This window comes from Cetorhinus maximus, chromosome 1 (assembly GCF_964194155.1).
Source record: "Cetorhinus maximus chromosome 1, sCetMax3.hap1.1, whole genome shotgun sequence".
Taxonomy (NCBI): domain Eukaryota; kingdom Metazoa; phylum Chordata; class Chondrichthyes; order Lamniformes; family Cetorhinidae; genus Cetorhinus; species Cetorhinus maximus.
The window spans coordinates 192,806,026-192,829,847 of record NC_135879.1 but is presented as its reverse complement, the minus strand read 5'-3'; the positions used below and the strand labels follow the sequence as shown (position 1 = coordinate 192,829,847).

Genomic DNA, 23,822 nt, shown 5'->3' with positions numbered 1-23,822 from the left:
CTGCCCCACTCCACTTGACCGATTGGTGGCAGCTTCGCCCACTGGACTGCATACTGTGTTCACAGCTCAGGCACAGGCATTCTCCTAACCCACACTGCAAGGCTGCACTGTTAGCTTGAATAATGGAGGAGGCTGGTCCAAACCTGAATAAAAACATTTCAAGGGGCTGTGAGCACTTTCACCAGTGACTGTGCCATGCCCACCTTTCCAAGGGGATTCTACAACTTGCCCAGTTGGCCAATTGTTCTGCTGCCCTCCGAAATGCACATTAATTTGCAGTCTTGCACCTGAGGGGTGAAAAGTTCTGCAAGATTCATGAGGGATGATGAAAAGAGCATTTGGTGCACTTTTGTGCTTTTGTGTTGCTTGAGTGGGCAGAAACGCTTCAGAGGCCCGACTCCAAGTATGCAGCTGAACGGTCTCAGCTGCGGAAGAACGTTCACTTTTGACAAGCTTTTCCACCGTGTGGCTGCTTCCCTCATCCCACCACTCCCCCAGCCCTGCCCAGCATGTGCGTTAATATTTCCTTCTGTCTGTCTGTGCTACCTTGTCCCCCATCCCCGTCCTGATTCGCACTCGCATCATTGCCCCGGCCACACACTGAAAGTCAGCCAGGAAAAAGTGACTTACCTATGACCCCCGCAAATGTGCAGCACCTCTTCCTTGATGTCCTATGGGCGATGCTCACGAGCACCGCGTGAGATTGTGTGCACTCACCTCAAAGTCCAGGTCTCCAGGTGCACGCCTTTTAAAGGCAGTCATGAAGCACACCGTTCTGAAGTCATGCTGACATGGGTGCTAAATTTGACATGGGGGATGATTCCGGTGAGCAGGGCTTATTCAAATGTATTAAAATGACATTCCCGACACACAGTGGCGGAAACATGACAAGTGGAGCGGACGATCACAAACCGGTTTCATGACAGCATATAACCGCTTTTTGGCCTTCTCGCCATGGGCCTCACCCCACCATGATGCCCGAAGCAAATGGGGCTGGAAAATTCCGACCCTAATCTCTACTCATCCTGATTCTACTTCCTAATCTTCTGAGCCAAGATCTACTCTTACCACTGTCCTTATCTCATCCTTTACTATTAGAGCTACTCTTCTTTTTCCATTCTGCCTGTCTTTTTGAATGTTAAGTACCCTGGAATATTTATTTCCCAGTCTTAGTCACCTTGCAACCATTTAGCAGTAAAGATGATTAGATCAGACTTATTTATGCTGCTAGTTCATCTATCTTGTTACAAATGCTTTATTCAGATAAATAGCTTTTCATTGTATTTTTTCGCCACTATTCTTTGCATGGACCTTATTTGTTGAAGCACTATTTCCATTAATCTTGCCATCCCTCCTCTCCCACTCTGCTGTCTTTACCCAAATTGCTGCATTACTCAATTTCCTCAAATTTTCTCTTTAGGTTTCTAAATCTCCCTTCACCTGACTTCTCCCCTCAACAACTTTTATTTTAACGACACATTGACAGCCCTAGTTAAATGATTTGCCCAGAAGCTGATCCCAGCAAGGTTTAAGTGGTAAAAACAAAAAACTACTGCGGATGCTGGAAATCCAAAACAAAAACAGAATTACCTGGAAAAACTCAGCAGGTCTGGCAGCAGCCTGTCCAAACAGAATATCTCCTTATTTCCCCAGTACTGGTGCCAGTGTCCAATGAATTGGAACCCCTTGCTTCCCACACCACTCTTTGAGCCTCATTTAATTATCTAATCAGCTTGCCCCCTAATAATTTGCACATGGCTCAAGTAGTAATCCAACGAGTATTACACTTAAGGTTCTGCTTCCTTAGGACTCAGTTCGTCAAACTCCCTCTACAGAAACTCATTCTTGGCTCTGCCAATGTTCTTGGTTCCTACATGGGCCATGTCAACTGGATCCTCTACCTCCCATCCCAAGTTCTTCTCCATCTGCGAGAAGATGCCCCGCACCCTGGCACCAGGCAAGCAACGCAGCTTTTGGAACTCCTAGTCTCGGCTACAGGGAACTGTATTTATTCCCCTGATAATACTGTTTTCGATTGATACCACATTCCTTTTCACTCTCCCAACTTGACTGGCTTTCTGGACCATAATGCCCTGGCTAGTTTGCCCATCTTCCCTGCAGCCCTTGTTTTCATCCACACAGGCAGCAAGTACTGCAAGTAAGGGGTGTGACTGCCTCCTGTAAAAAAGTGTCCAAGTAACTTTTCTGCTCCCTGATACCCTACAATATCTGCAGCTTAGACTGCAGCTCAGCAACTCTGAGCTGAACTTCCTTGAGCTGTAGACACTTACCGCAGATGGTTGTCTTGGGCTGCAATGTTCTTCACAAACTCCCACAAGCTGCATTTTATATCACACCACCTTTCTTGCTGTGTCTATCTAAAATATTTACCCGTTTAGTTACTTAAAATTATTGTTCAGTTGAATATTTTAGTTTTATAGATTAATTTATCTAGTTATTAATAAGTTACATATTTGTCACTCTGAATTTAGCACACCGATCTTGCTTAAAGAGCAAAAATGAAACTGAAATACCAATCAACCAATCAGCTACCTGCTGCCCTGTGATGTTAGTCATTGATTTTGTGTGTGTGTGCGTGTGCTGTTGATTGATGATCCTCCTTTGAGTCATCTGCTGGAGTGTTGTGACAACCTGCAAGCCTCTTTGCACACAGTAATCCACAGAGATGATGGCAGTAGCCTGAGCTTCAACTGCAGCACAGAATTTGGATGGCTGCTGCTTTTACAATCAAACGCTACATCATGGTTGAGACCATAGGCATGCGAGCATAGTTGGCCACCACTTCTATGCTGGAAATAATGGCCTCCAAATTCTGCTGAATGCCTCGGGTTTAGTTGAAGCTGCATTCCTCCACACTCCTTGTCAGCGACCACAGACTTCCTGGAAGGTCTTCCAATGCACTAGGCAGTTTGTTGTGTTTACTGATTAGAAGTTTCCTGTAGGCTGCCCCATTGACATGCTCACCAGAGTCCTCTGAAGTTGACCTTGTGAGGCCTCACCCTTCAGTGAGCTGGTAGCTGCATTATCCTTGCTCCATCCCCTGGCTGGAGTCCACATATGCCCGGTGTCTTGCCTTGTGCAGATCTCATCTACCATGCAATCTTCTAAATTACACAGAGTGTCAATAGCTGACCTGATGGTTTCGAGCGTGAAATAGAAAGTGTGAAAATCATGCACCGTCTTGCTGTTCCTCTACTGTTTGGTCATGTTGCAGTTTTTGCAGAAAAGAGAAAGGCACAAGGATAAGATTGTGGTGCTGGGAGGTGGGTGAGAAAGCAAGGAGTGCGTGCTTACACCATTTTCAGCTTATAAATCAGAAGAGGTTGTGAGATGAGGGGTCTGTCTGGGAGGAGGAGGATTAGGTATGAAGGTGTCATCACCTTCGATGGTTTCAGTCCTACCTGTGGCCATGGCATCAGCAACGGTCATTCCAATAATGGCCTGTACCACCTTCACCGTAGAGTTCACAGCATGCAAACTTCCCCTTACACCTAGAATTACCTCCTGCTGTTTCCAGTTGTGCACCACCTTATCCTACAAGAGAGAGGGAACGGTAACAGTGAGTGTCATGCAATCACTTTGTAATGTGGCTGCCATGGTTGTATAGCTGGCTGTCTGGGTGAGCTGTGGGTCTGAGACTTTCAGCAGTGCTATCAGTGTGAGTGTGCTGTGGAGCATATGAATGTCAGGTATGAGCTCTGATTGATAGAGAAGGTCGGTAGATGAGTTTTGAATGCGATGAATTGAGCAATGCCTGAGGCTAGTGGCGCAATTGGTCGGATATGGCATTTGAAGATACATTTACAGACGTGGACCCCATATGTAAGATCATTGAGCTTTATTCAGTACTGGATCCAGGCCTTCCATGCGTGAATCCTGGCATTGACCTCCCACAACTATCTGCTCCCACTGCCCTCTTAGATTATGTCTGGAGGGCCTAATGGCCCCATGTGGATGCAGGACATCTCTTCCCCTTTACATCACCTCCACCAAGGGCTCCAGCACAGTATCTGATAATTTTGCAGCCCACTCTCTTGCATGTTGTGCCATTCTTTAGTTACCCAGGTGAGATTCACTACTTGCAGAATTGCTGCAACCTTCTCCAGCCACAGACCACCTTCCCTTTAAGGTTAACTTTAAGCAGTGCAGGCTAGATTTAAGTGATGCTGATCATTCATAATATGCCCCCACTCCACTGCTTCCCCCTTCCCCCAAAACCCCCTCTTTAAGCATCCAACTAATTAACAGTGCTGTTAGCACTGGCTGGATTCAGAAATCTTTGTAATGAGCAAGTAGAATGAAGTTGGATTAAGCAATTGATACCGCACATTGACGTAAATAAATATGGTCTGATAACCATTACAGAGGCATGGCTGCAGGATGACAAGGATTAGGTCATGAATATTGAGGGATATGTATGTGACATTCAAGAAGAATATAAAGCTTGGTAAAGGCATTAATCAAGGATGGTGTTTGTGCAATAGTTAGAGATTACCTTGGGAAGAAAATCAGGATGTGGAATCAGTTTGGGTGGAGATGAGGAATATAAAGGGGAAGAAGTCACTAGTGGGAGTGGTCTACAGACCCCCTAACAATGTAGGACCAAGTATACAAGAAGAAAAAAGCAAAATACTGCAGCAGCTGGAAATCTGAAACAAAAACAAAAATTGCTGGAAAAGCTCAGCACGTCAGACAGCATCTGTGGAGGGGAAGACAGAGTTAACGTTCTGAGTCCGTATGACTCTTCTTCAGAACTAAAGAGAAATAGAAATGTGGTGAAATATAAGCTGTTTAAGGGGGGTGGGACAGGTGGAGCTAGATAGAGGGCCAGTGATAGGTGGAGGCAAAGGAGAGATAGCCAAAGATGTCATAAACAAAAGGTGAAAGGGGTGTTAACCATGGTGATATTAGCTAAAGGATGTGCTAATGGTGACATTAAGGGTAGAAAGCAGGATAAGCAAGTGGCAGATGACCCTAGTGGGGGCAGGGTGGGGTGGGGGAAGGGATTGAAATAGGCTAAAAGGTGGAGATAAAACAATGGATGGAAATAAATTTTAAAATAATAATAGAAATAGGAGGGAAAAGAAAAAATATATATTAAAAAACAAGTAATAATTATTAGAAAAAAGGGGATCAAAAAGGGGAGTGAGGTTGGAGGAGAGAGTGTATGATCTGAAGTTGTTGAACTCAATGTTAAGCCTGGAAGGCTGCAAAGTGCCTAATCGGAAGATGAGGTGATGTTCCTCCAGTTTGCGTTGAGCTTCACTGAAACATTGCCACAGGCCAAGGATGGACATATGGGCATGAGAGCAAGGTGGAGTGTTGAAATGGCAAGTGACAGGAAGGTCTGGGTCATGCTTGCGGACAGACCCCACACCACCCCCACTAGGGCCATCTGCTACTTGTTTATCCTTCTTTCTACCCTTAACGTCACATCCTTTAGCTAATATCAACACAGTTAACACCCCTTTGACCTTTTGTTTTTGACATCTTTGACTATCTCTCCTTTGCCTCTAACTATCACTGGCCCGCTATCCAGCTCCACCTGTCCCACCCCCCTTAAACAGCTTATATTTCACCACATTTCTATTTCTCTTTAGTTCTGATGAAGCGTCATACGGACAGAAAACATTAACTCTGTCTTCTTCTCCACAGATGCTGTCAGACCTGCTGAGTTTTTCCAGCAATTTTTGTTTTTGTTATACAAGAAGAAATATTGGGTGATTGTGATAAAGGGGCAGCAATAATCATAGGTGACTTTAATCTACATATAAACTGGAAAAATCAGATTGGCAGTGGTAGCCTAGATGAGGAGTTCATACAATGTGTTGGCAATAGTTTCTTAGTGCAGCACATTCTGGAACCAGCCAGAGAACAGGTTATATTAGACTTGGTATTGTGTAACGTGACAGCATTAATTAATGACCTCAGAGTAAAGATACCCCTAGGTAGCAGCGATTACAATATGATTAAATTTTACATCCAGTTTGAAAGGGAGAAGAGTGGTTCTAAGACTAGTATTTTAAACTTAAATAAGGGCAGCTATGTGGGGATGAAAGCTGAGCTAGCTGAAAGTGATTGGGATACTAGGCTAGGTGATAGATCAATAGAGAAGCAGCGGCAGACATTTAAGGGGATATTTCAGAATAATCAGAATAAGTATATTTCTATCATAAAGAAAAACTGTAAAGGGAGGACCCACTATCCTTGGTTAACTAAAGAAGTTAGGGAAAAAGCACCAAGTTTAAGGAAAAAGCATATATCTACGCAAAATGAGTGGCCGGTGAGATGATTGCTCAGGATATAAAGAATGGCAGAGAATGACTAAAAGGTTAATCAGGAGAAAGAAATTTGAGTATGAGAGGAAGTTAAGTAGAAACGTAAAAGTGAATAGAAAGATTTTCTACAGGTATTTAAAAAGGTAAAGTGGGTGGTGGCGCACTAGAGAGTGAGAATGGGGAGTTAATTGTAGATAATAAGGAAATAGTGCATGAAATGAACAAATATTTTGCTTCTGTCTTCACTATAGAGGATACAAAAAACATTCCAGTAATAGCTGAAAATCAGGAGGTGGAGGGGAGAGAGGAACTTGGTGAGATTACAATCACTAGGGAAGCAGTACTGAGCAAACTGATGGAGCTGAGGGCTGACAAGTCTCCATGTCCAGATGGACTTCATCCTAGGGTCTTAAAAGAGGTGGCTAATGAGGTAGTTGATGCATTTTTGTTAATTTTCCAAAATTCCCTAGATTCTCGATGGTTGCATCAGACTGGAAAATAGCAAATATCACCCCTCTATTCAAGAAGGGAGGGAAGCAGAAAACAGGAAACTATAGGCCAGTTAGCTTGATGTCTGCATTAGGAAGGTGTTAGAGTTGATCATTAAAGAGGTTATAGCTGGGCACTTAGAAAAGCTCAAGGTAATTGGGAAGAATCGGCAAGGTTTTGTGAAAGGGAAATCATATTTAACCAATTTATTAGAGTTCTTTGAAGGAGTAACAGGTGCTGTGGATAAAGGGGAGCCTGTAGACGTGCTGTATTGGATTTCAGAAGGCATTTGATAAAGTGCAACATCAAAGGTTATTGCAGAAAATAAAGGCTCATGATGTAGGGGGTAACATATTAGCATGGATAGAAGATTTGCTGGTTGGCAGAAAACAGAGAGTATGCATGAATGGGCCTTTGTCTGACTGGCAGTATGTGACTAGTGGAGTCCTGCAGGGATCTTCACTAGGGCCTCAACTTTTTACAAGTTACATTAATAACTTGTTGTGAGGAGACATAAGGGGCTGAATTTTCTGGCTGGCGTGCGGGTGGCGAAGCCCACATGTCAGCGCTTAAAATGTCGCGCACTGGCGTCACGCGAGCATCCCGACGTCAGCGTGCGGCATCACAGTGTTTAGGTCGGCGGGCACGCTATGCAGCATGACGCACGCCCACCATTAATTAAAGGCCTTGTTAAGGCCATTAAGTCACCAACTGATGAAGATTTTGAGGAGCCAGTGCGAACTTTGGCTCGGCGCACATGCCCAACGGGCAGGCGGGTAAATGATTTTTCAACAAACCTCATCCACTGGTGGGATGAGGTTTGATTTCGGGTTTTAAAAAGTTTAATAAAGTTTTTGTGTACTTTATTAACATGTCCCATCTCATGTGACATTTTCACAGGAGGGGGACATGTTAATGATTTTTTTATTGTTCCATTTTTAATCTTTCAAAGCCTTTCAGCTTTCAACGATCTCCCTGAGGCACCAGTAGCCTCAGGGAGATGTGCGCTCGGGTGAAAGGGCACACTCTCGCAGTTGGGGAATCCCCCCGGCCCGCACAGGAAGTGCATAGCGCTTCCCGCCGGGCGGCCCGCTGGGTGGGCCTTAATTGGCCCACCCACGTAAAATGACGGCGGGGCCCATGTCGGCGGCAGTGATTGGCTGCCCGCCTGCCGCCGAGTCAGTTAGGCCCGCCCACCCGTCAAGGGCAAAATTCAGCCCAACGATTTTGCAGATAAGTTGAGTGAGTGGGCAAAAATCTGGCAGATGGAGTATAATGTGGGAAAATGTGAAGTAGTTTACTTTGACAGGAAGAATAAAAAAGCAGAGCATTACTTAAATGGAGAATGACTGCATAATTCCGAGGTACAGAGGGATCTAGGTGTTCTTGTGCATGAGTCACAAAATGTAAGTTTGCAGGTACAGCACATAATCAAGAAGGCTAATGGAATGCTATCCTTTATTACGAGAGGGATTGAACATAAAGGTAAGGATGTTATGCTTCAGTTATACAGGGAATTGGTAAGACCGCATCTCGAATACTGTGTGCAGCTTTAGTCTCCTTATTTAAGGAAGGATGTAAATGCATTGGAGGCAGATCTGAGTAGGTTTACTAGATGGATACCTGGAATGAGCCGGTTGTCTTATGAGGAAATATTGGACAGACCGGGCTTGTTTCCACTAGAGTTTAGAAGAGTGAGGGGTGACTTGATTTAAGTATATAAGATCCCAAATGGTCTTGAAAAAGTGGACATGGAAAGGATGTTTCCTCTTGTGGGTGAGTTCAGAACAAGGGGGCACTGTTTTAAAGTTAGTGGTCACCCTCATAGAACAAAGATGAGGAGAATTTTATTTCTCGCAGAGGGTTGTGTGACTTTGGAACTGTCTGCCTCAGGAGGCAGTAGAAACGAGATCACTGAATATTTTTAAGACCGAGGTAGATAGATTCTTGTTAGGCAAGGGAATCAATGGTTATTGGGGGTAGATGGGAATGTAGAACTCGAAACACAAACTGATCAGGCATGATCTTATTGAATGGCAGAGCAGACTCAAGGGGCCGAATGCCCTACTCCTGCTCCTAATTTGTACATTTGTATATCATGACCGTCAGGCATTTTTTCAGGGGCTATTGAATTTAGTTCCTAATGTTTAGAATAAAAGCTTTCACCTAAAACAGTTAACTTGTTCTTTTAGATCTGTACACTTTAGTACTTATAATTCAGAGAAACTGTTTTGTCCAGATTAGTTATGCTAATAAAATCAGGTTTTGTTTGTATAGATCTTGCATGTCCAACTGTTTTCCCCTCCTCATCAGTATTAACATCCTGTTATCTAAAAATTGAAAATGAAAGAAATTTGCCAGCAAACTAAGCACCTCTTGATGCTCATGATGAAATGACTGAAAGGATTAAAAGATCAGATATTACTTTTTATTGATTCATGGCATGTGGGCATCATTGGCAAGGTCAGCATTTATTGCCGATCCACAATAACCCTTGAGATGGTGGTGGTGAGCTGCTGCTTTGATCCAGCAACTATGATGGAATGATAATATATTTCCAAGCTGGGATGGTGTGTGACTTGGAGGGAAAATTGCAGGTGGCGGTGTTCCCATGCGTCTGCTGCCCTTGGAACAGCTACAGCTAGATAAGTTGAGAATATTCCATCAGGATCCTGACTGGTTACTTGTAGATGATGGACAGGCTACGGAGAGTTGGGAGATGAGTCACTCACTGCAGGATTCTTAGCCTCTGACCTGGCCTTGCAGACACTGGCTGGTCCAGTTAAGTTTCTAGTAATTGATGACCCCAGGATGTTGATAGTGGGGGATTTAGCAATATTAATGACATTGAATTTCAAGGGGAGGTGGTTAGATGCTCTCTTGTTCAAAATGGGCATTGCTTGGCACTTGTGTGACGTAAATGTTACTCACGACTTACCAGCCCAAGCCTAAATGTTGTCTAGGTCTTACTGCATGTAGGCACCGATTGCTTCATTATCCAAGGCAATGTGGGAATGGAACTGAACGTTATGCAATCATCAGTGAATCCCCACTTCTTACCTTAAGTTGGAGGGAAGGGGCATTGATAAAGCAGCTGAAGGTGGTGGGGCCTTGACAGTACCCTGAGGAACTCCTGCAGCAATGCCCTTGGGCTGAGATGATTGGTCTCCAACAACCACAATCATCTTCCTTTGTGCTAGGTATAACTCCAGCCAGTGGAGAGTTTTCCCCTGATTCACATTTCAAATTTATTTGGTCCCCTTGATGTCACAATTCAGTCAAATGTGGAAGTTTAAGTTCTTCAACCAGTTGATCAAACCAAAAACTAAGGTTCCAGTTGTTCATTCTCTGATGTAATACATATGAGGGACTTAACTTTTTCCATACAAAAAACAAGATAGGCATAAAACATTGCATCGCCCATCGGTTTTTTCACGTGACCACCCCCCCCCCCCCCCCCCCCCCCCCCCGGCTCCCCCCCTCGATACTCCCAAATGACAAAGTTGCACAGTGAGCAACTCATGGTATTCAGCCTAAAATTTTACAATCCTTCACCAAGTTACCATCTTCTGTGCCTTGTCAGATGGTGAAAAAATGTAGTATTCTGTGACATAAGCATTTGTTGTAACATCTGTAGCGACATCACTGTTCTATACATGATCACAGACCATGTGACAATTTACAGATACAGATGGAACACCCAGAAAATTTAGAATTGGTCATTTTTCCTCTCCAATTTTCTCATCTTTTCTTGTATTGGAATGTGGTTCCATTTAACACTTGTCACCATCAAGTATCTAGCTCAAAAAACTATCCTTCATGTGTGAGCACACTGATGACTGACAGGTCATTCAATAGTTGAAGACCTAGCATCCATTTTACACTTTACAACATGAGTTACTGGATAATAATCAAGAATGGGAACTTGTCTGTTTATATTTTTCCCTCCTCACTTTAAGACCTTTGAGGGAAGCTTAGTGACTCAACTGGTGTCAAATGATCATTTCTGTCAGCTTGGATCAGTTGGCAAATAGAAAAAAAGAACTTGCATTCATACAGCACCTTTCAGGACTTCAAGACATCTTAAAAGTGCTATACAGCCAATTAAATTCCTTTTGCAGTTTACATTGTTGAAATGTAGAAAATATGATAGCAAATTTGTGTACAGCAATGTCCCACAAACAGCATTTAAACAATCAATCAAATGATTTGTTTGTATGGTTACTCGCTGAGGGTTAAATATTGGCCAGCACATTGGGATAACTCCCCAATTCTTCTTTGAAGAGAGCTCTGGGATTCTTTCTTTTTTCCATCTGAGAGGGCAGCTCAAGTATTAGTTTAATATCTAAAAGGCAGCATTTCAACAGTGCAACACTCCTCAGTGTTGACTAAAATGTCAACCTAGATTAAGTGCTTAAATATCTCCAATGAGCCTTGAACCCATTATCTTCTGACTCAGATACAGAGCACTACCATTGAACCAAGGCAGATTGTTGACTCTTGCTTCTGGTTCAGGGAATATAGGCTCAACCACCCTTTCATAGTTTAAATTTATAATCTAGACTAGCATTCCAGTGCAATATGGAAGAATCATTGCTTGCAGAGGTTCAAATTAACTTTTGACTTTTGGCTACCTATTGTGATGGTTATGTTGGACATTAAAGATACCATGGCAATATTCATGGAAATGAATGTGACTCTCCCAATGTCCTGGTCAACATTGTTTCCTCAATTAATGCCATTGTAAATTAGCCACTCATTATCTGGCTACTTATTGTTTACTGATAAAATATTGATGCTATATTTACCCACATAACAGTCACTACTTTTGAAAAAAAGTGAATCATTATGTGAAGAAATGTAAGATATTTGGCATGATTAGGAACTATATATGAATGTAATTGCTATTATATTTCCTTCCTTTGTTTCCAAACCCTTGAAGCACGTTCCCTATGATTCATGCAGATTTAGCATTTTGTTCAGAAAGTTGCATTTTGATTAAAAATATGACTCAACCAGATGTGGCAATGTCATAAAGTAATTATGAAATTGTCCACAGTAACTATTTCCAGTAATATTAAAGCAGACATTGATGTACTAATGTGATTTACTATAGAATAGCAAGAAATGAACTGCTGCTTGAAGGTGAGTTTCCAATTGTGAAAACGGATCAAGTAGGAAATCTATGCATTGAGATACAAGCACAGAGGAAGTGAAAAAAACAGTTTGATTTTCCACCCTTCTCTATTCTATGGGAGGAAAATTTGAACCCAAACTGCTCTAGCTAGACCAACCTCACATAATTTTGAAAATGTAATAGTGGTCAACTCAAACATTGCACCTCCTCAAACCTGGGAGCAGCTTACCTTGCTGCCATGTTAGCTTGGAATGTATATAAAGTGTAAAATCAAAATAAGAAGAAAAATAACAACCAAATGATGGTGGAGTAATAATGTTCAGACATTTTCAAATGTTTGTGTTGTTACACTGGACCACTCTGACAGCATACAAATATTAGCATTGCATGAATTAATTTGGCAAAATTGTTAACTTTTGTGATTTTCTATAGCAGCCAAATTCAATCTTTTCAACTGATGTTAAAACAAAATATGCATTGAATGCACTTTCCTTTTAGCAGAATTTGTACCATATTCAGATTACTAGCTTTTTGTTTTATTTGCAAAAAATAATGAAGATTTTCTAATTGGTAATGTTGAAGTTGTGTGGAAATATCCGCAAGGTATTGGAAAATGCTATTGTTAATATTGTTTCTATTTTTGTTTAAAAACCTGTATAATTTAAACATTTGACAATATATTACAAAATGTATTGATAATGGAATCTCCAAAATATAGTAATCAAAAGATAAATAAAATGGTTGTTTTAACTTTGTGTTTATGTGGTATAAATTGCACATAAAACATGGCAGTCTTAGAAAAATCAAATTGAAATAACTTTTGACTGAAGAATGATGTTAAAAATCAATAAAAACAAGAAGAGCAAGGGATTTTTTTACTGGGTTCAATCGTGTAATCATGGAAATGTCTTGTTTTTTTCCTTCTTTTTTATTAGTTCTAGATACTGGGATACAAGTGCTATTCCTTTACACTACTTCAGTTTTTTTTTTAGTTCTAGTTACCAGAGATAACAATGCCATTCCTTTATGTTATCCTTCACCCAACACTGAATGCTGGATTATAATTTGCCCTTGGTATCATGTACACTGTATAGAGTTATAGTTATAACAATCTGGAATAATTGATTGTTGAAGAACTTTAATTTTATTGTCATATTTAAAAGACTAGGACACTGGAAACACTTTTTATTTGTCTTTAATTCAATTGCTCTGGAATACACAAACTGCGATTGCTTTTCACATTGATGAACGATGCACCAGTTAAATCTTCATTCACAAATGTTTATTTGAAGTAGTTTTCATTTCAAGGTCATGATAGTCAACCCTATATTTCAGTAATGTTTTTAATTTCTATTCAATATTATTCAGGAAACATGTAGAACAACAAGTACTGGTGTTTTCTGACCGTGTGAGGAGCATTATAATGTTTACCAAGGAACTTTCATATAGCATCGCATAGGCACAGCTACATACATCAAACTGATAAATCAATTGTTAACAGTTTAATCTGATGAAAAATACATTTTATTAAAATATTCGTGGTAAATAGCTTTACACTGAAAAGGAGAATTCCCATGTGCGGGCATCTAAAATTGCTTTACAAAGAGTGATCTTGTCTAACATTGTATGGTATACTCATAGGATTATTAGTAAGTGAACATTAAAACACTTTTACAGTTTGTTTATGATCAACATTAAGCTGTACTCATTATCACAAATTTATATCGCCCTGGTTGGGATGCACAGCCGTGCTCAAAGTTTAACGAGAGAAAAGGCAGCATTTTGTAACTATTATATGGGTGTTTAACGCTGAAATACAATCGTAGGGTTTATGAGTGTAAATAAATCAATGGAGTTTCACTTGGAATTCAATTTCTTACGTTGAATTAAAAGTTTGTGATTAACCGTCACCAGCTTTCTCTTCTAGTTAACAAAAAGTCGGCAAATTAGTTAGAGGTAATACACGGCCTTGTGCTTCACAAATGTTCTACATTTTTGGAACGTTCCACATTTTCCACATTTAGAGACTTGAGAAGGCTTCCTCACTCGGTTTGCATTAAGGATATCATCCTGTGACACAAAAGAGACTTGTAAGAGGTTGAATCCAGTCACAGGGACGGTCGGCTGTTTCTCCTGCTCAAAAACTGCTTCCAAATGTGAACCTATTTGTTTCAGCTTTTCAGTCCGGGCCCCGTTCTGGCTGACCAAGAGAACCTTTTATCAGTGATCGCCTTCAAAATGTTTCTTTTAAAGCTATTCAGCTAACTGTGACTAGCCTCTTGCTGTCATGTATGACTGTGGAATTACACTTTGTCTTCTCCCCACCGAGTAAGAATTAAACGCCAAGGAGATTTTAATCAACTAAAGTAAAACAGCATGTTAGAATCAAAATGTATATAGCCCATCACCTGCAGGCAAATACAATCTTTGTTTTTCCACGGCGCCTACCCCAAAAAACTGCCTTTAGGTAAAATATGCGATTTAATATGTGCTTTGTTAAGGAAAAAAGGGATGTGGCGTACTGTAAAAATTTTTAAAAAGACAAACTGGAATAAGCCAGCTCTGAAGAATGTACTGCCTTTTCTGAGTCGTTTTTCAAGACTACCCCAGCTTGAAAACAAGTCTATTAACGTCTACCAGCAAGAGAGCCTTCCATTCTTCTCTGATCCCTCAGTGTTTCGGTACATCGTGTGGGCTCAGGGTTTCTCTCTTTCTCGCTCTCTCTCTCTCAGCAATGAAACTTGAACAGATTTGACGTCAAGAAACTCGGATGAATAACAGGCGTAATTGTTGTTAATAATTTGTGTGTACAGTGCTGGTCACAAAAGGAAGATAAAGTGGAAGAGACTGCGTTTCTTAGCAACCCGCGTGTATGTGCGAAACAGCAAAGTGTTTGCCAACAGCTTTCACTGGAGTGGGTCTGTTTCAGCACCTTGGATAGAGACACCATCAGTCCTCTATAGATTCACTTTACTTTATGGCCAGCCCTTGGAAGTCGATTCTTCTATTTATCCACATTGTTATTTAAAAACGGCCAAAAAGCAAGTTAGAGGGTGGGTGGTTATAGTTACATCCAATGTACCGTCAAACGCACCACTAACGTTTTATAGTTGCGCTTTATTCAGATTTCAAATCTTTAAGAACATATTTATGACAGACTTGGGGAAGGAACTAATGCTGTTTTGATTGAAGGCAATCAATGTAAAATCAGGAAAAAAGATGCGTGTGTGTTTGGTGGGGAGGGGGGAGGGGATGGGGGTGACTCTTGGAATAGAAACGACCTGAGGAAAAGCTGCAAAAATGTAATCCCTCTTCCTGCCCAGGATAAAATATTCCATACCATCTCCACACCCCCCCGCCCAACACCCCCCTCTAACCACCCCCCGACAAATGCAACGATTTTATCTTTAAGTAAATTTGGATTTGCATTGATTTGCCCAATACTAGGAGTAGATTTTTTTTTAAGTAATGTGATACATCTGAAGCAAACGCACCTTCAGATCAGAGGTGCTTTTTTTGATCGTCGCTGTTGTAAAAAAGCTGCTTTAGTTCGGGGTTTTATTTTTTGCATTTTCGAAAAGCTTTGCCTCTCTTCGCTGGAGCGGAGCCGGCAGAGCCTGCCTCTATAATACCCTTTAACAATAGATGTACTTAAAACTGTAGTTGCGTGTTCGCTTGCCTCAACCCCTCTCGATCTACTGGAGCAGATAAAATCAGCAAGGTGCAGCCGGAAAGTTTATTTTTTATCATAATTGAATACTTTTGAATTGCTGTCGGGTTCCTGAGGAGTGATCCGATCTTACTTGGACGGTGTCGGCTGAGACATTGATCGCTCCAGTTTTGTTTTTGCCTTAAAAAAAGGGAACTCAGGAAAGCAGGTGGGAGGTGCGTTACACAATCTTCCCCAAATGCAAATACAGGGTAGAGAAATCAGGAATCCGATGTTACGGATGAAATGACCCGTCTTCTTTCTGCCCCCCACCCCCTCACCCAACCCACCACCTCACACCCGCTCCCCATTGAATATAACGGTAGTTAAAGAACTACGAGATGTCTTTGGTTTTAACAGGAAGCAGACATCGCTGCAGCTTTTCCGTGACAATGTGAGGCGCGAGTAAGTCGCCCAATGCGTTTTAAACAAAACACCAGTTAATTGGCTTCACTCTTCCTCTTTCTCTCGCATCCCCCCCCTCCCAAGAAATATACATAAACTCAATATAAGAGATCACCCCCGTCACGTCAAAATCAAAATGAATTCTCATATTCAGCAACTGCTTTGGACATTTCTCCCTCCACCACCACCCCCCCACCCCACCCCCCCAAAAAAAAACAAGACCCCCAGCTCTCAAAGACTGGCACCGTCTCTCTTTGTTCCCAGGTCACATGCTTTCTAAGAATGAGTTCGGACCTCTGCACACAACCTTAAAGTAAAGGGAAATGTTGCACAATGTGATAGATCCGAAACAGTCGGAATATCACACATAATCCTTCCAACACATTCACTCTTTCATGCCGAGTGCATTTCACCAGTGATCCCGATCGGCAATAATGGCTTTGAAAAAAAAAACCCACAACCCATGAAATCATTGTTGTCAAAGCGCTTTTGTGTTCCTTCCTTTTATTTGGTAGTAAAGAGGGAAGGGATTTATTATTATATCGAGGGAGAGGGGAAAAAAAATGGAACGTGCGCAAGCTGCCTTTTTATGGCTGGATTATGGAAGCTACCACTGTCTGGGGTGGTGGTGGATATGAATAAAGAGGGAGAGGGAGGGAGTGGGGAGGCTGCTTTCTCCACCCCGGGTCTGCGCCGACCTTGAGCCGATCCAGTCTGTTTAAACGGCGGAGTCAATGTAAAGGAAAGTTGCCTGACGTCACGCAGTGTGGGAGAAAGATGGCCACGTTAACGAACGGCGTGCAGCAGCCAGCAGACAGCCTCAACAACAACATCCAGATCAGCACTGCCAACGGGCCTATGAACGGACTCAGCCACAGCCAGAACAGCACCATCCCCATGAAGGACCACGACGCCATCAAACTTTTCATCGGCCAGATCCCCCGCAACCTGGAGGAGAAGGACCTCAAGCCCCTCTTTGAGGAATTTGGCAAGATCTACGAGCTCACGGTGCTGAAGGATCGCTTCACCGGCATGCACAAGGGTCTGTACACATTCAGCACTACCCTCACTGCTCTGAGCCACTTCGCGGCTTTCTGAAGTCGGTGCAATCTGAGTGTCTTATTTTGGTGTTTGTCTGTCCATAATTTGAATGCTAGGTCTAGCCAGCTCGTGGTGTGGTGCGTTACTGCGAGAGCAATGAAACACCAACTCATTTCCTATAGTTTTTTTTAAAATAGCGTTTGTAAAGAGCACGAGCGATCTGGGATTCAAAAAAGAAGCCTGGGAACTGATGGGTGCTTAAGGCTAGGTTTTACTATGTTTCTTGTCTGCACACTTTGCACTGATTGAAAGAACTTGAGATTTCAAAGCATCGGGCGGACAGTGTAGCTGTCTGTCTCCGCCACCCTCCCTTTTCTTTTTGTGTGTAGATATTTAGTTCTTTTCCCCCCACCCCCTTGAAAGAAAAAGCTCCCGCGAGTTAATAGTGCTGAAAGACAGCGCTTCCGGCTCGAACAGTTTACACCTGGAGTCTTCTTTGTCAAAATACGACAACTTTTTATACATTTTTTTTGAATGATTTCGAAGACCTGAGCTGGCTTGAACTGAGATTGAAACTATATGAGGGGAGGGGTGGGGGGGGTGTGATCACTGATGGTGCTAAACGCCAGCTTCAAACACACACACACACACAGAGGAATAATAACTTGCAGGATTTGTGGTGGTGATTTTAAAAAGCGAAATGACCCAGCTGCTGCTGCTGCTGTGTGATATGAAGAAAAGCACACAAGGGTGTGCAGGTGCGCCGTCAATCTGCGTGTTAGAGAGAGGGCAATGGGGTGGGTGGTAAAAGTAAGATATGAAAAGGGCCTTGGGTTATCTGTAATTTAAAATGCAATATTTATGAGCTCACCGGCCGCATACTCAGGCGCGGATAAGACTGCTTGCTATTTTCAATAAGCATGGATTGAAATTTCAGAGATATGAATGATGTGATTCCAAACACTCGTTCTTTAAAGCTTTAGATAATTATTTACTGATCGTATTAAGATTGTCGGCTGCAGTTCTTCTCCCCCACCCCCATCCCCCCAATTTAAGAATTTAAAGTATAGTATCCAATTTCTGTTCATGACTGGTCTGAATATTCGACTCTGAATTATTTTCATATTATGCAGCCACTTTTGAAAATTATTATTTACGCCTCTACTGCAAATAAGACTGAGAGCCCTTTGCACAGCCCCCTTTCTCCGGTGTGCCCACTCTATACGGCTGGTTTGGAGCTGCAGAGTTCTAAGTTCCTGGGGGGTGTGCTCTGCATCAGCACTGACAACTCCTGCGGGTTAACTTCCACTGCCAGACCACATATGGTACTGTGCAGACAGCACAGATTCTGATAATACAAAGATAATTGTCGTAGCCTCAATAGTTAATGTCAAAGCCTGCGTCCTCTACTATAGAAGTATCCCTTTTAAATGAAACACAATATTTCTTTTATGGAAGCATCCAGTATCCCTTTTAAATGAAATAAAATATTGTTCCAAATGTGGACCGAAAGTACCAAAGCATCCCTAAGAGTAAACAAATGAGTACTGTGTACTATGTTGGAGCTATGTTTAAAGATACATATGTGAACTGAAGTATGTTCTTGGAATTAAATATTATGCTTCCATATAGTTACAGTGTTTTTACACTTCACTGTTCAAGCATTAACAATGCAAGAGGACAAACATTTTCAAAAGTGAATGCACCAAGTGAAATCTGTTTAGTGACATAAGTCGATCATATACAAGTCAGACGCACGTTACTGATCGTGACACCAGTTTGCATGTGCCAACACTGAATTGTTGGGACAATAAACAGTAAAGTCATTTTGAAAAAGGAGGTGACGGCAAAATTATAATCACAGTGTCTTTGTATATTTTCAATGAAATGATTAGGTTGTGCCTTCCTAACGTACTGTGCCAGGGAATCTGCTCTGAAGGCCCAGAGTGCATTGCATGAACAGAAGACATTACCTGGGGTAAGTTCAAGAATTTTTTTTTCAAGTTTTCTTGCCTTGGTGATGGATCCGAGCCATTACCTCTCCCATGCAAAAAGTTGCCGCATCTCCTCAGGCGCTGTTTAGATTTTTAGTAATAAAACTTTAAAATGAAAGTCGTTCATCGTATTATTGGCAGTGTGGTATGTTTTATTTATTTGTGTACTTGTTTCAAATTGTATGGGGGTGCAAGAGTGGAATTAAAGATTCCAACATGGTGCGGCTTTAAGAGAGAGCAAAAAGTGGTGTCATTTATAAGAACGGGAATGGTCATCGTGTCACAAGCAGTCTTTAAGTAGCCGTTTTGATATGTATTTATTAACTATGTCTATATAGAGGTGGAGTACATGACAGCTTTTAACAGAAATAATATTCAGGTACAGATGAACAGCTTTAGACAATGAGCCACGTGGATGGCAATGGACAAGTTATTTTCTTTTAAAGAGCAGCGACTGTCTTCCCCTGACAGTGCTGCGTGTTTTTTTTAAATCTCGCTAAGGAAGACTGTAGTGTGATTATGGGCATTTTAAGACTGGCTTTCAAAAGTCATTTATGCAATCAGCTGTGACATCCTCTCTCATCGATTAATTCTGCTGCTGGAAATACATATTTTATAACAAGCTGACAAATTCAAGCAGGCGTGTTACAAACCAGCGCGGTTTGGGGCTGGTAGGTAACGCGGGCCATGCAATCTTTGCAAGAACACTCTGCGCCTGATCATTGTACCATATCTTTTTTTTCCCCAACAATAATTGGAGGGAAGCCTAACCTTTGAAAAATTTCGAAGACCACCCGATACAACTTCATCAATCTCTTTAATTCTTCTATTTCGTGCCTTAGTCAGCCTACGTCCCCTCCCCTGTCCCTCCCGCGACGTCTATCACTATACATAAGCTTATATATATGCTTAAATACATATGTGTAGATATATATATAGCATGTATGTGTATGTATCTATATATATAATGTATGTGTTATTTATATATATATATACAAATACACACACACTTACACATCTCTATGGATGGACAATAAAGAATTATGTTTCATGCGGAATGAAATATATAAATAGCAAAAAGCAAACTGTATTAGAGTTATCCCCAGCAGACTAACAATGGGGAAAAATAAATTGTGATTGAAGTTTTTAGATTAATACTGTGTGCCACTTCTGATTCAATCTGTGTTTTCACTGTATTTGTATTTATACATATATTTTTAATCAGTACTGAGTCAGAGATTTATACTTGGTAGCTGTAGTGAGAATCGTTATGTATTCAGTGTGTAACCACCTACTATCATGGGGCTGTGTGGCTTTTGTCAAGACTTATTACCATACAGAAGCCTTCAGCTTTCCCATGGCCTATTTCATTTCCATTGTAGAGATGTATTTAAGTCAACAGCTGTCACTGCTATGCAGCAGCCCTCCAAGTTTTAAAAAAAGGACCCCCCCCATCCTTATTAATCCTCCTCATCGGATGTAATAGTCTGTCATTCTCAAATCTTCACAAACCTAATCACATTTGAAGCAGAGGGTGGGGTGGGGGCAGGTTTGGCCACCGGGCACTTCACTGTTATATTGTTAGGCAATATTATTAGTTTACACAGTAATTGGTGGCCATTAGACACAAATAATTAAGACCCCAAAGACCAATCTTTGTGCACGCATGTGTGTAAAAAAAAAGCTGCACCATCCTTTGTGTACTTTCAGCTGCCATCCACTTTTTATAGCTCCATGGCACATCAAAAATATCATCTGACAACACTCTATTTTTGTTAGCATGCTAAAGGTTAACACTAGTACTTAGAGTGATGAGGATGATGTTTCTGTTGGTAGATGCCTCACCACCCGTTTGATTATTAAAGCGTCTTTCGAAACATTAATGACGTCATCTTATTCAGCTCACCAACAAATACTAAACATTGAAAAGTGGTTCCACTGCAGAACAATTATTAGAACAAAAATCTGTTTTTGCTTTTCCTCAATTTGGTATCAGTGAAAGAAGGCTGTGGCTTAAACTCACCATATCCATGTTCTTAGGTATTTTTATACTTATAGTGACATCTGAAAAAAAAAAGAAAGAGACAAGAGCATCTAACTTAATTTCTGTAAATCCATTTCCTCACTATCCAGCAAGATTTGGCTGGTTGGTTGGTTTTGAAGTTCTGAAATCAATTTTCAAGTTGGTAAGTAAATTATGGGGAAAAGGAATGCTGCAACCTTAGACATCCATATCTGATATTGTTGGCATCCTGCATGAATGAGACTGTGTAGAACAATAAAGGTTTCATTTCATTTGGATTTAGTTTATACATGCTGCAGCTCTCAGTCCTGCTGCAGACAGCCTGCAAAAGACTAATTTCTAACCTTTAGTGGCTTATTGGCATTTGTTTGGACTAATCTGGGAGCATATGCAATACAGATGTAGGAAAGAAACACCTGATTCCTTGAATGATTTTTTACACACAAATCATGTTTGTCAAATCTTCTGAGCAGCATTACAACATTTGAACTATGTTTGTCAGCAATGTTTAAGATTTTATTTGTAACATTAGAAATCTCATTACATGGTGTGCACTAGATTATAGACAGTATGATTTTATTATGTAAAGTGAATGCATGAGTGTCTGTGTGAAAGTGAGAAAGACAGTGCAATAAGAGACTGATTACATGAATTGGAGTCAGTTTGGTCTTTGTTGACCTGCTAGAAACTCAGGGGCATTATGAAGAATTGCAGACTTTTTTTTAAAAATGAAAAAGCCAGTAAGAATGTCCAATGGGAGGTGCAAGATGTGTGCAAAAAATGTGTGCCGGGATGATTACACATGTTGTTCCATCTGAGTCAGAGAGAGCGAGCGAACGAGCACTTACACTTCCTCATTATTGTCTATTGAATGGCTGAAGCTGAAAGTAATGAGATGGAGCTTAATAAGGAAATGCTTCCTTTCAGAGGATGAGAGTTGTGAGCCTGCTGTATCTGCCATGTCTCATTAACAGGCTGCTGCGGAGCACATGGTGTCGCACAATAATGAGAGTTTTGGGGGTGGGGGTTGGATGTGAGCATGCTGCACTCTAGAGATATCTCTTTTGTGTTGCCAAGCATTTAAGTTCATTCCCGAGCAGACACCTGGCACAGATAAAAAAAAAAGGAAATACAAAAAGATGGATATTAGCAGACTAGGCAACACAGCAGTGAATCATGTATCATATTTGTTCTGCATTCGATGTCTTCAGGTTCTCATCCCAGTGATGCCTGACACTAAGATTTTATTCTCAGCAACATATTAAGTTTTCTAATCCCTGCCTACGTGACTTGATGGTGTGGTTTTGCACTGGGTAAAGTGCTCAGCCTGGGCAGGAGAAATTATTATGTACCACCCTGCCCTCCATCAGTTACATCAGTTCACCTAAAAATATGATATATTGTACTTCTAAGAAGACAATAATATGGAGAAAGGTGTTAAGAAGGAGAATTACCTAATAGAAAATTTTGTTTAGCTATGAAGTAGTTTTGTTGGAGGTCAAATAAAGAATGACCTAACTATTCCCTAAGGGTACCATACCTTCGTATAGTCATTTGGGATTACTGTTAGTATTAGAATGTGCCAAGACATTTGGATCAAGGTAGAGCCATTAGTCTGCCTCTCGATTTGGTTTGTCTGGAAAGTTTCTGATCCCACAAGATTAGTTTGCTCAGGTTAAATCGTTTTTGCAGATTCAGAAAGACAAGGACCAGCTTAAAACTATACAAGTAGGGCTGGAACAAAGGCTTATACTAGCTTTACTTCTGGTGTCAAATGAGTATCGAAGAAAAGTTGATATGCTATATAAAGAAATACTATGTGGACAGCATATGTGTATGGTCAGCATATTCGTACAGAAATGTATAAATGAAGACATAGATATAGATCACGTTTCCCCTGTCTGGGGGTGTCTAGAACCAGGGGAACCAGTCTTGGAATAAAGGGCAGGCCATTTAGGACTAGAATGAGGAGGAATTTCTTCACTCAGAGGGTGGTGAATTTCTGGAATACTCTGCTCTGGAGATCTGTGGAGGCTCAGTTGTTGACTATGTTCAAGACTGAGATTGATAGATTTCTACATATTAAGAACATCAAGGGATACGGGGATAGTGCAGGAAAATGGTGTTGAGAAAGAAGATCAACCATGATCTCAATGAATAGTGGGGCAGGCTCAAAGGGCTGAATGGCCTACTCCTGCTCCTATTTCCTATGTTCGTATATTCATGCTATTTTTGTAATTTGCAGCATGAATAATTTACAAAGTTGCAAGTAAGTTATAATAAACATCAATATCAATGTAATAGACTGTATCAACAATAATTTTCATAATAGTGTGGTGAGTTATGGTATTAGGCTTTAGCATATTATAATATATCTTAATTACTGCTTGTCCTGACACTGATTATGACCATCTGTTAATTCTGTCTGAGACCAGTGTATAAGAATAAAAAAAGGAAGAATCTAATGATGGATGGAACAAAATTTAAAGTCAGACAGCAAGCAGCAAAAATAAGAAAAACATATATGACAAATGAAAGGCAAAGTGAGACAATGCAAATATATGGAAGGAGAAGAATTTAACTTCATAAATACAGTTGTTCCATATAATGTCTGATGAAAGAACACAAAGTATTTAGATAGTTATTACTATGAAACAATGAATGAAAGAGAACCTGGTATCACTCTGTCAATTTAACAAATGGAACACATTATCTCATGTTTATG

At 41.0% G+C, this 23,822-nt stretch overlaps 1 protein-coding gene across 1 annotated transcript in view; it reads left to right on the top strand.

Moving 5' to 3' along the window:
- The first annotated feature begins 16,529 nt into the window (after window positions 1-16,529).
- Window positions 16,530-23,822, top strand: part of celf4 (CUGBP, Elav-like family member 4) — a 1,291,869-nt gene continuing 1,284,576 nt past the window's right edge. Inside the window, exons 1-2 of the mRNA XM_078551435.1 lie at window positions 16,530-17,081; window positions 18,976-19,058. Of these exons, the coding sequence (XP_078407561.1) occupies window positions 16,817-17,081; window positions 18,976-19,058 (348 nt within the window). The 5' untranslated portion in view covers window positions 16,530-16,816. The remainder of the gene's footprint in view (window positions 17,082-18,975; window positions 19,059-23,822) is intronic.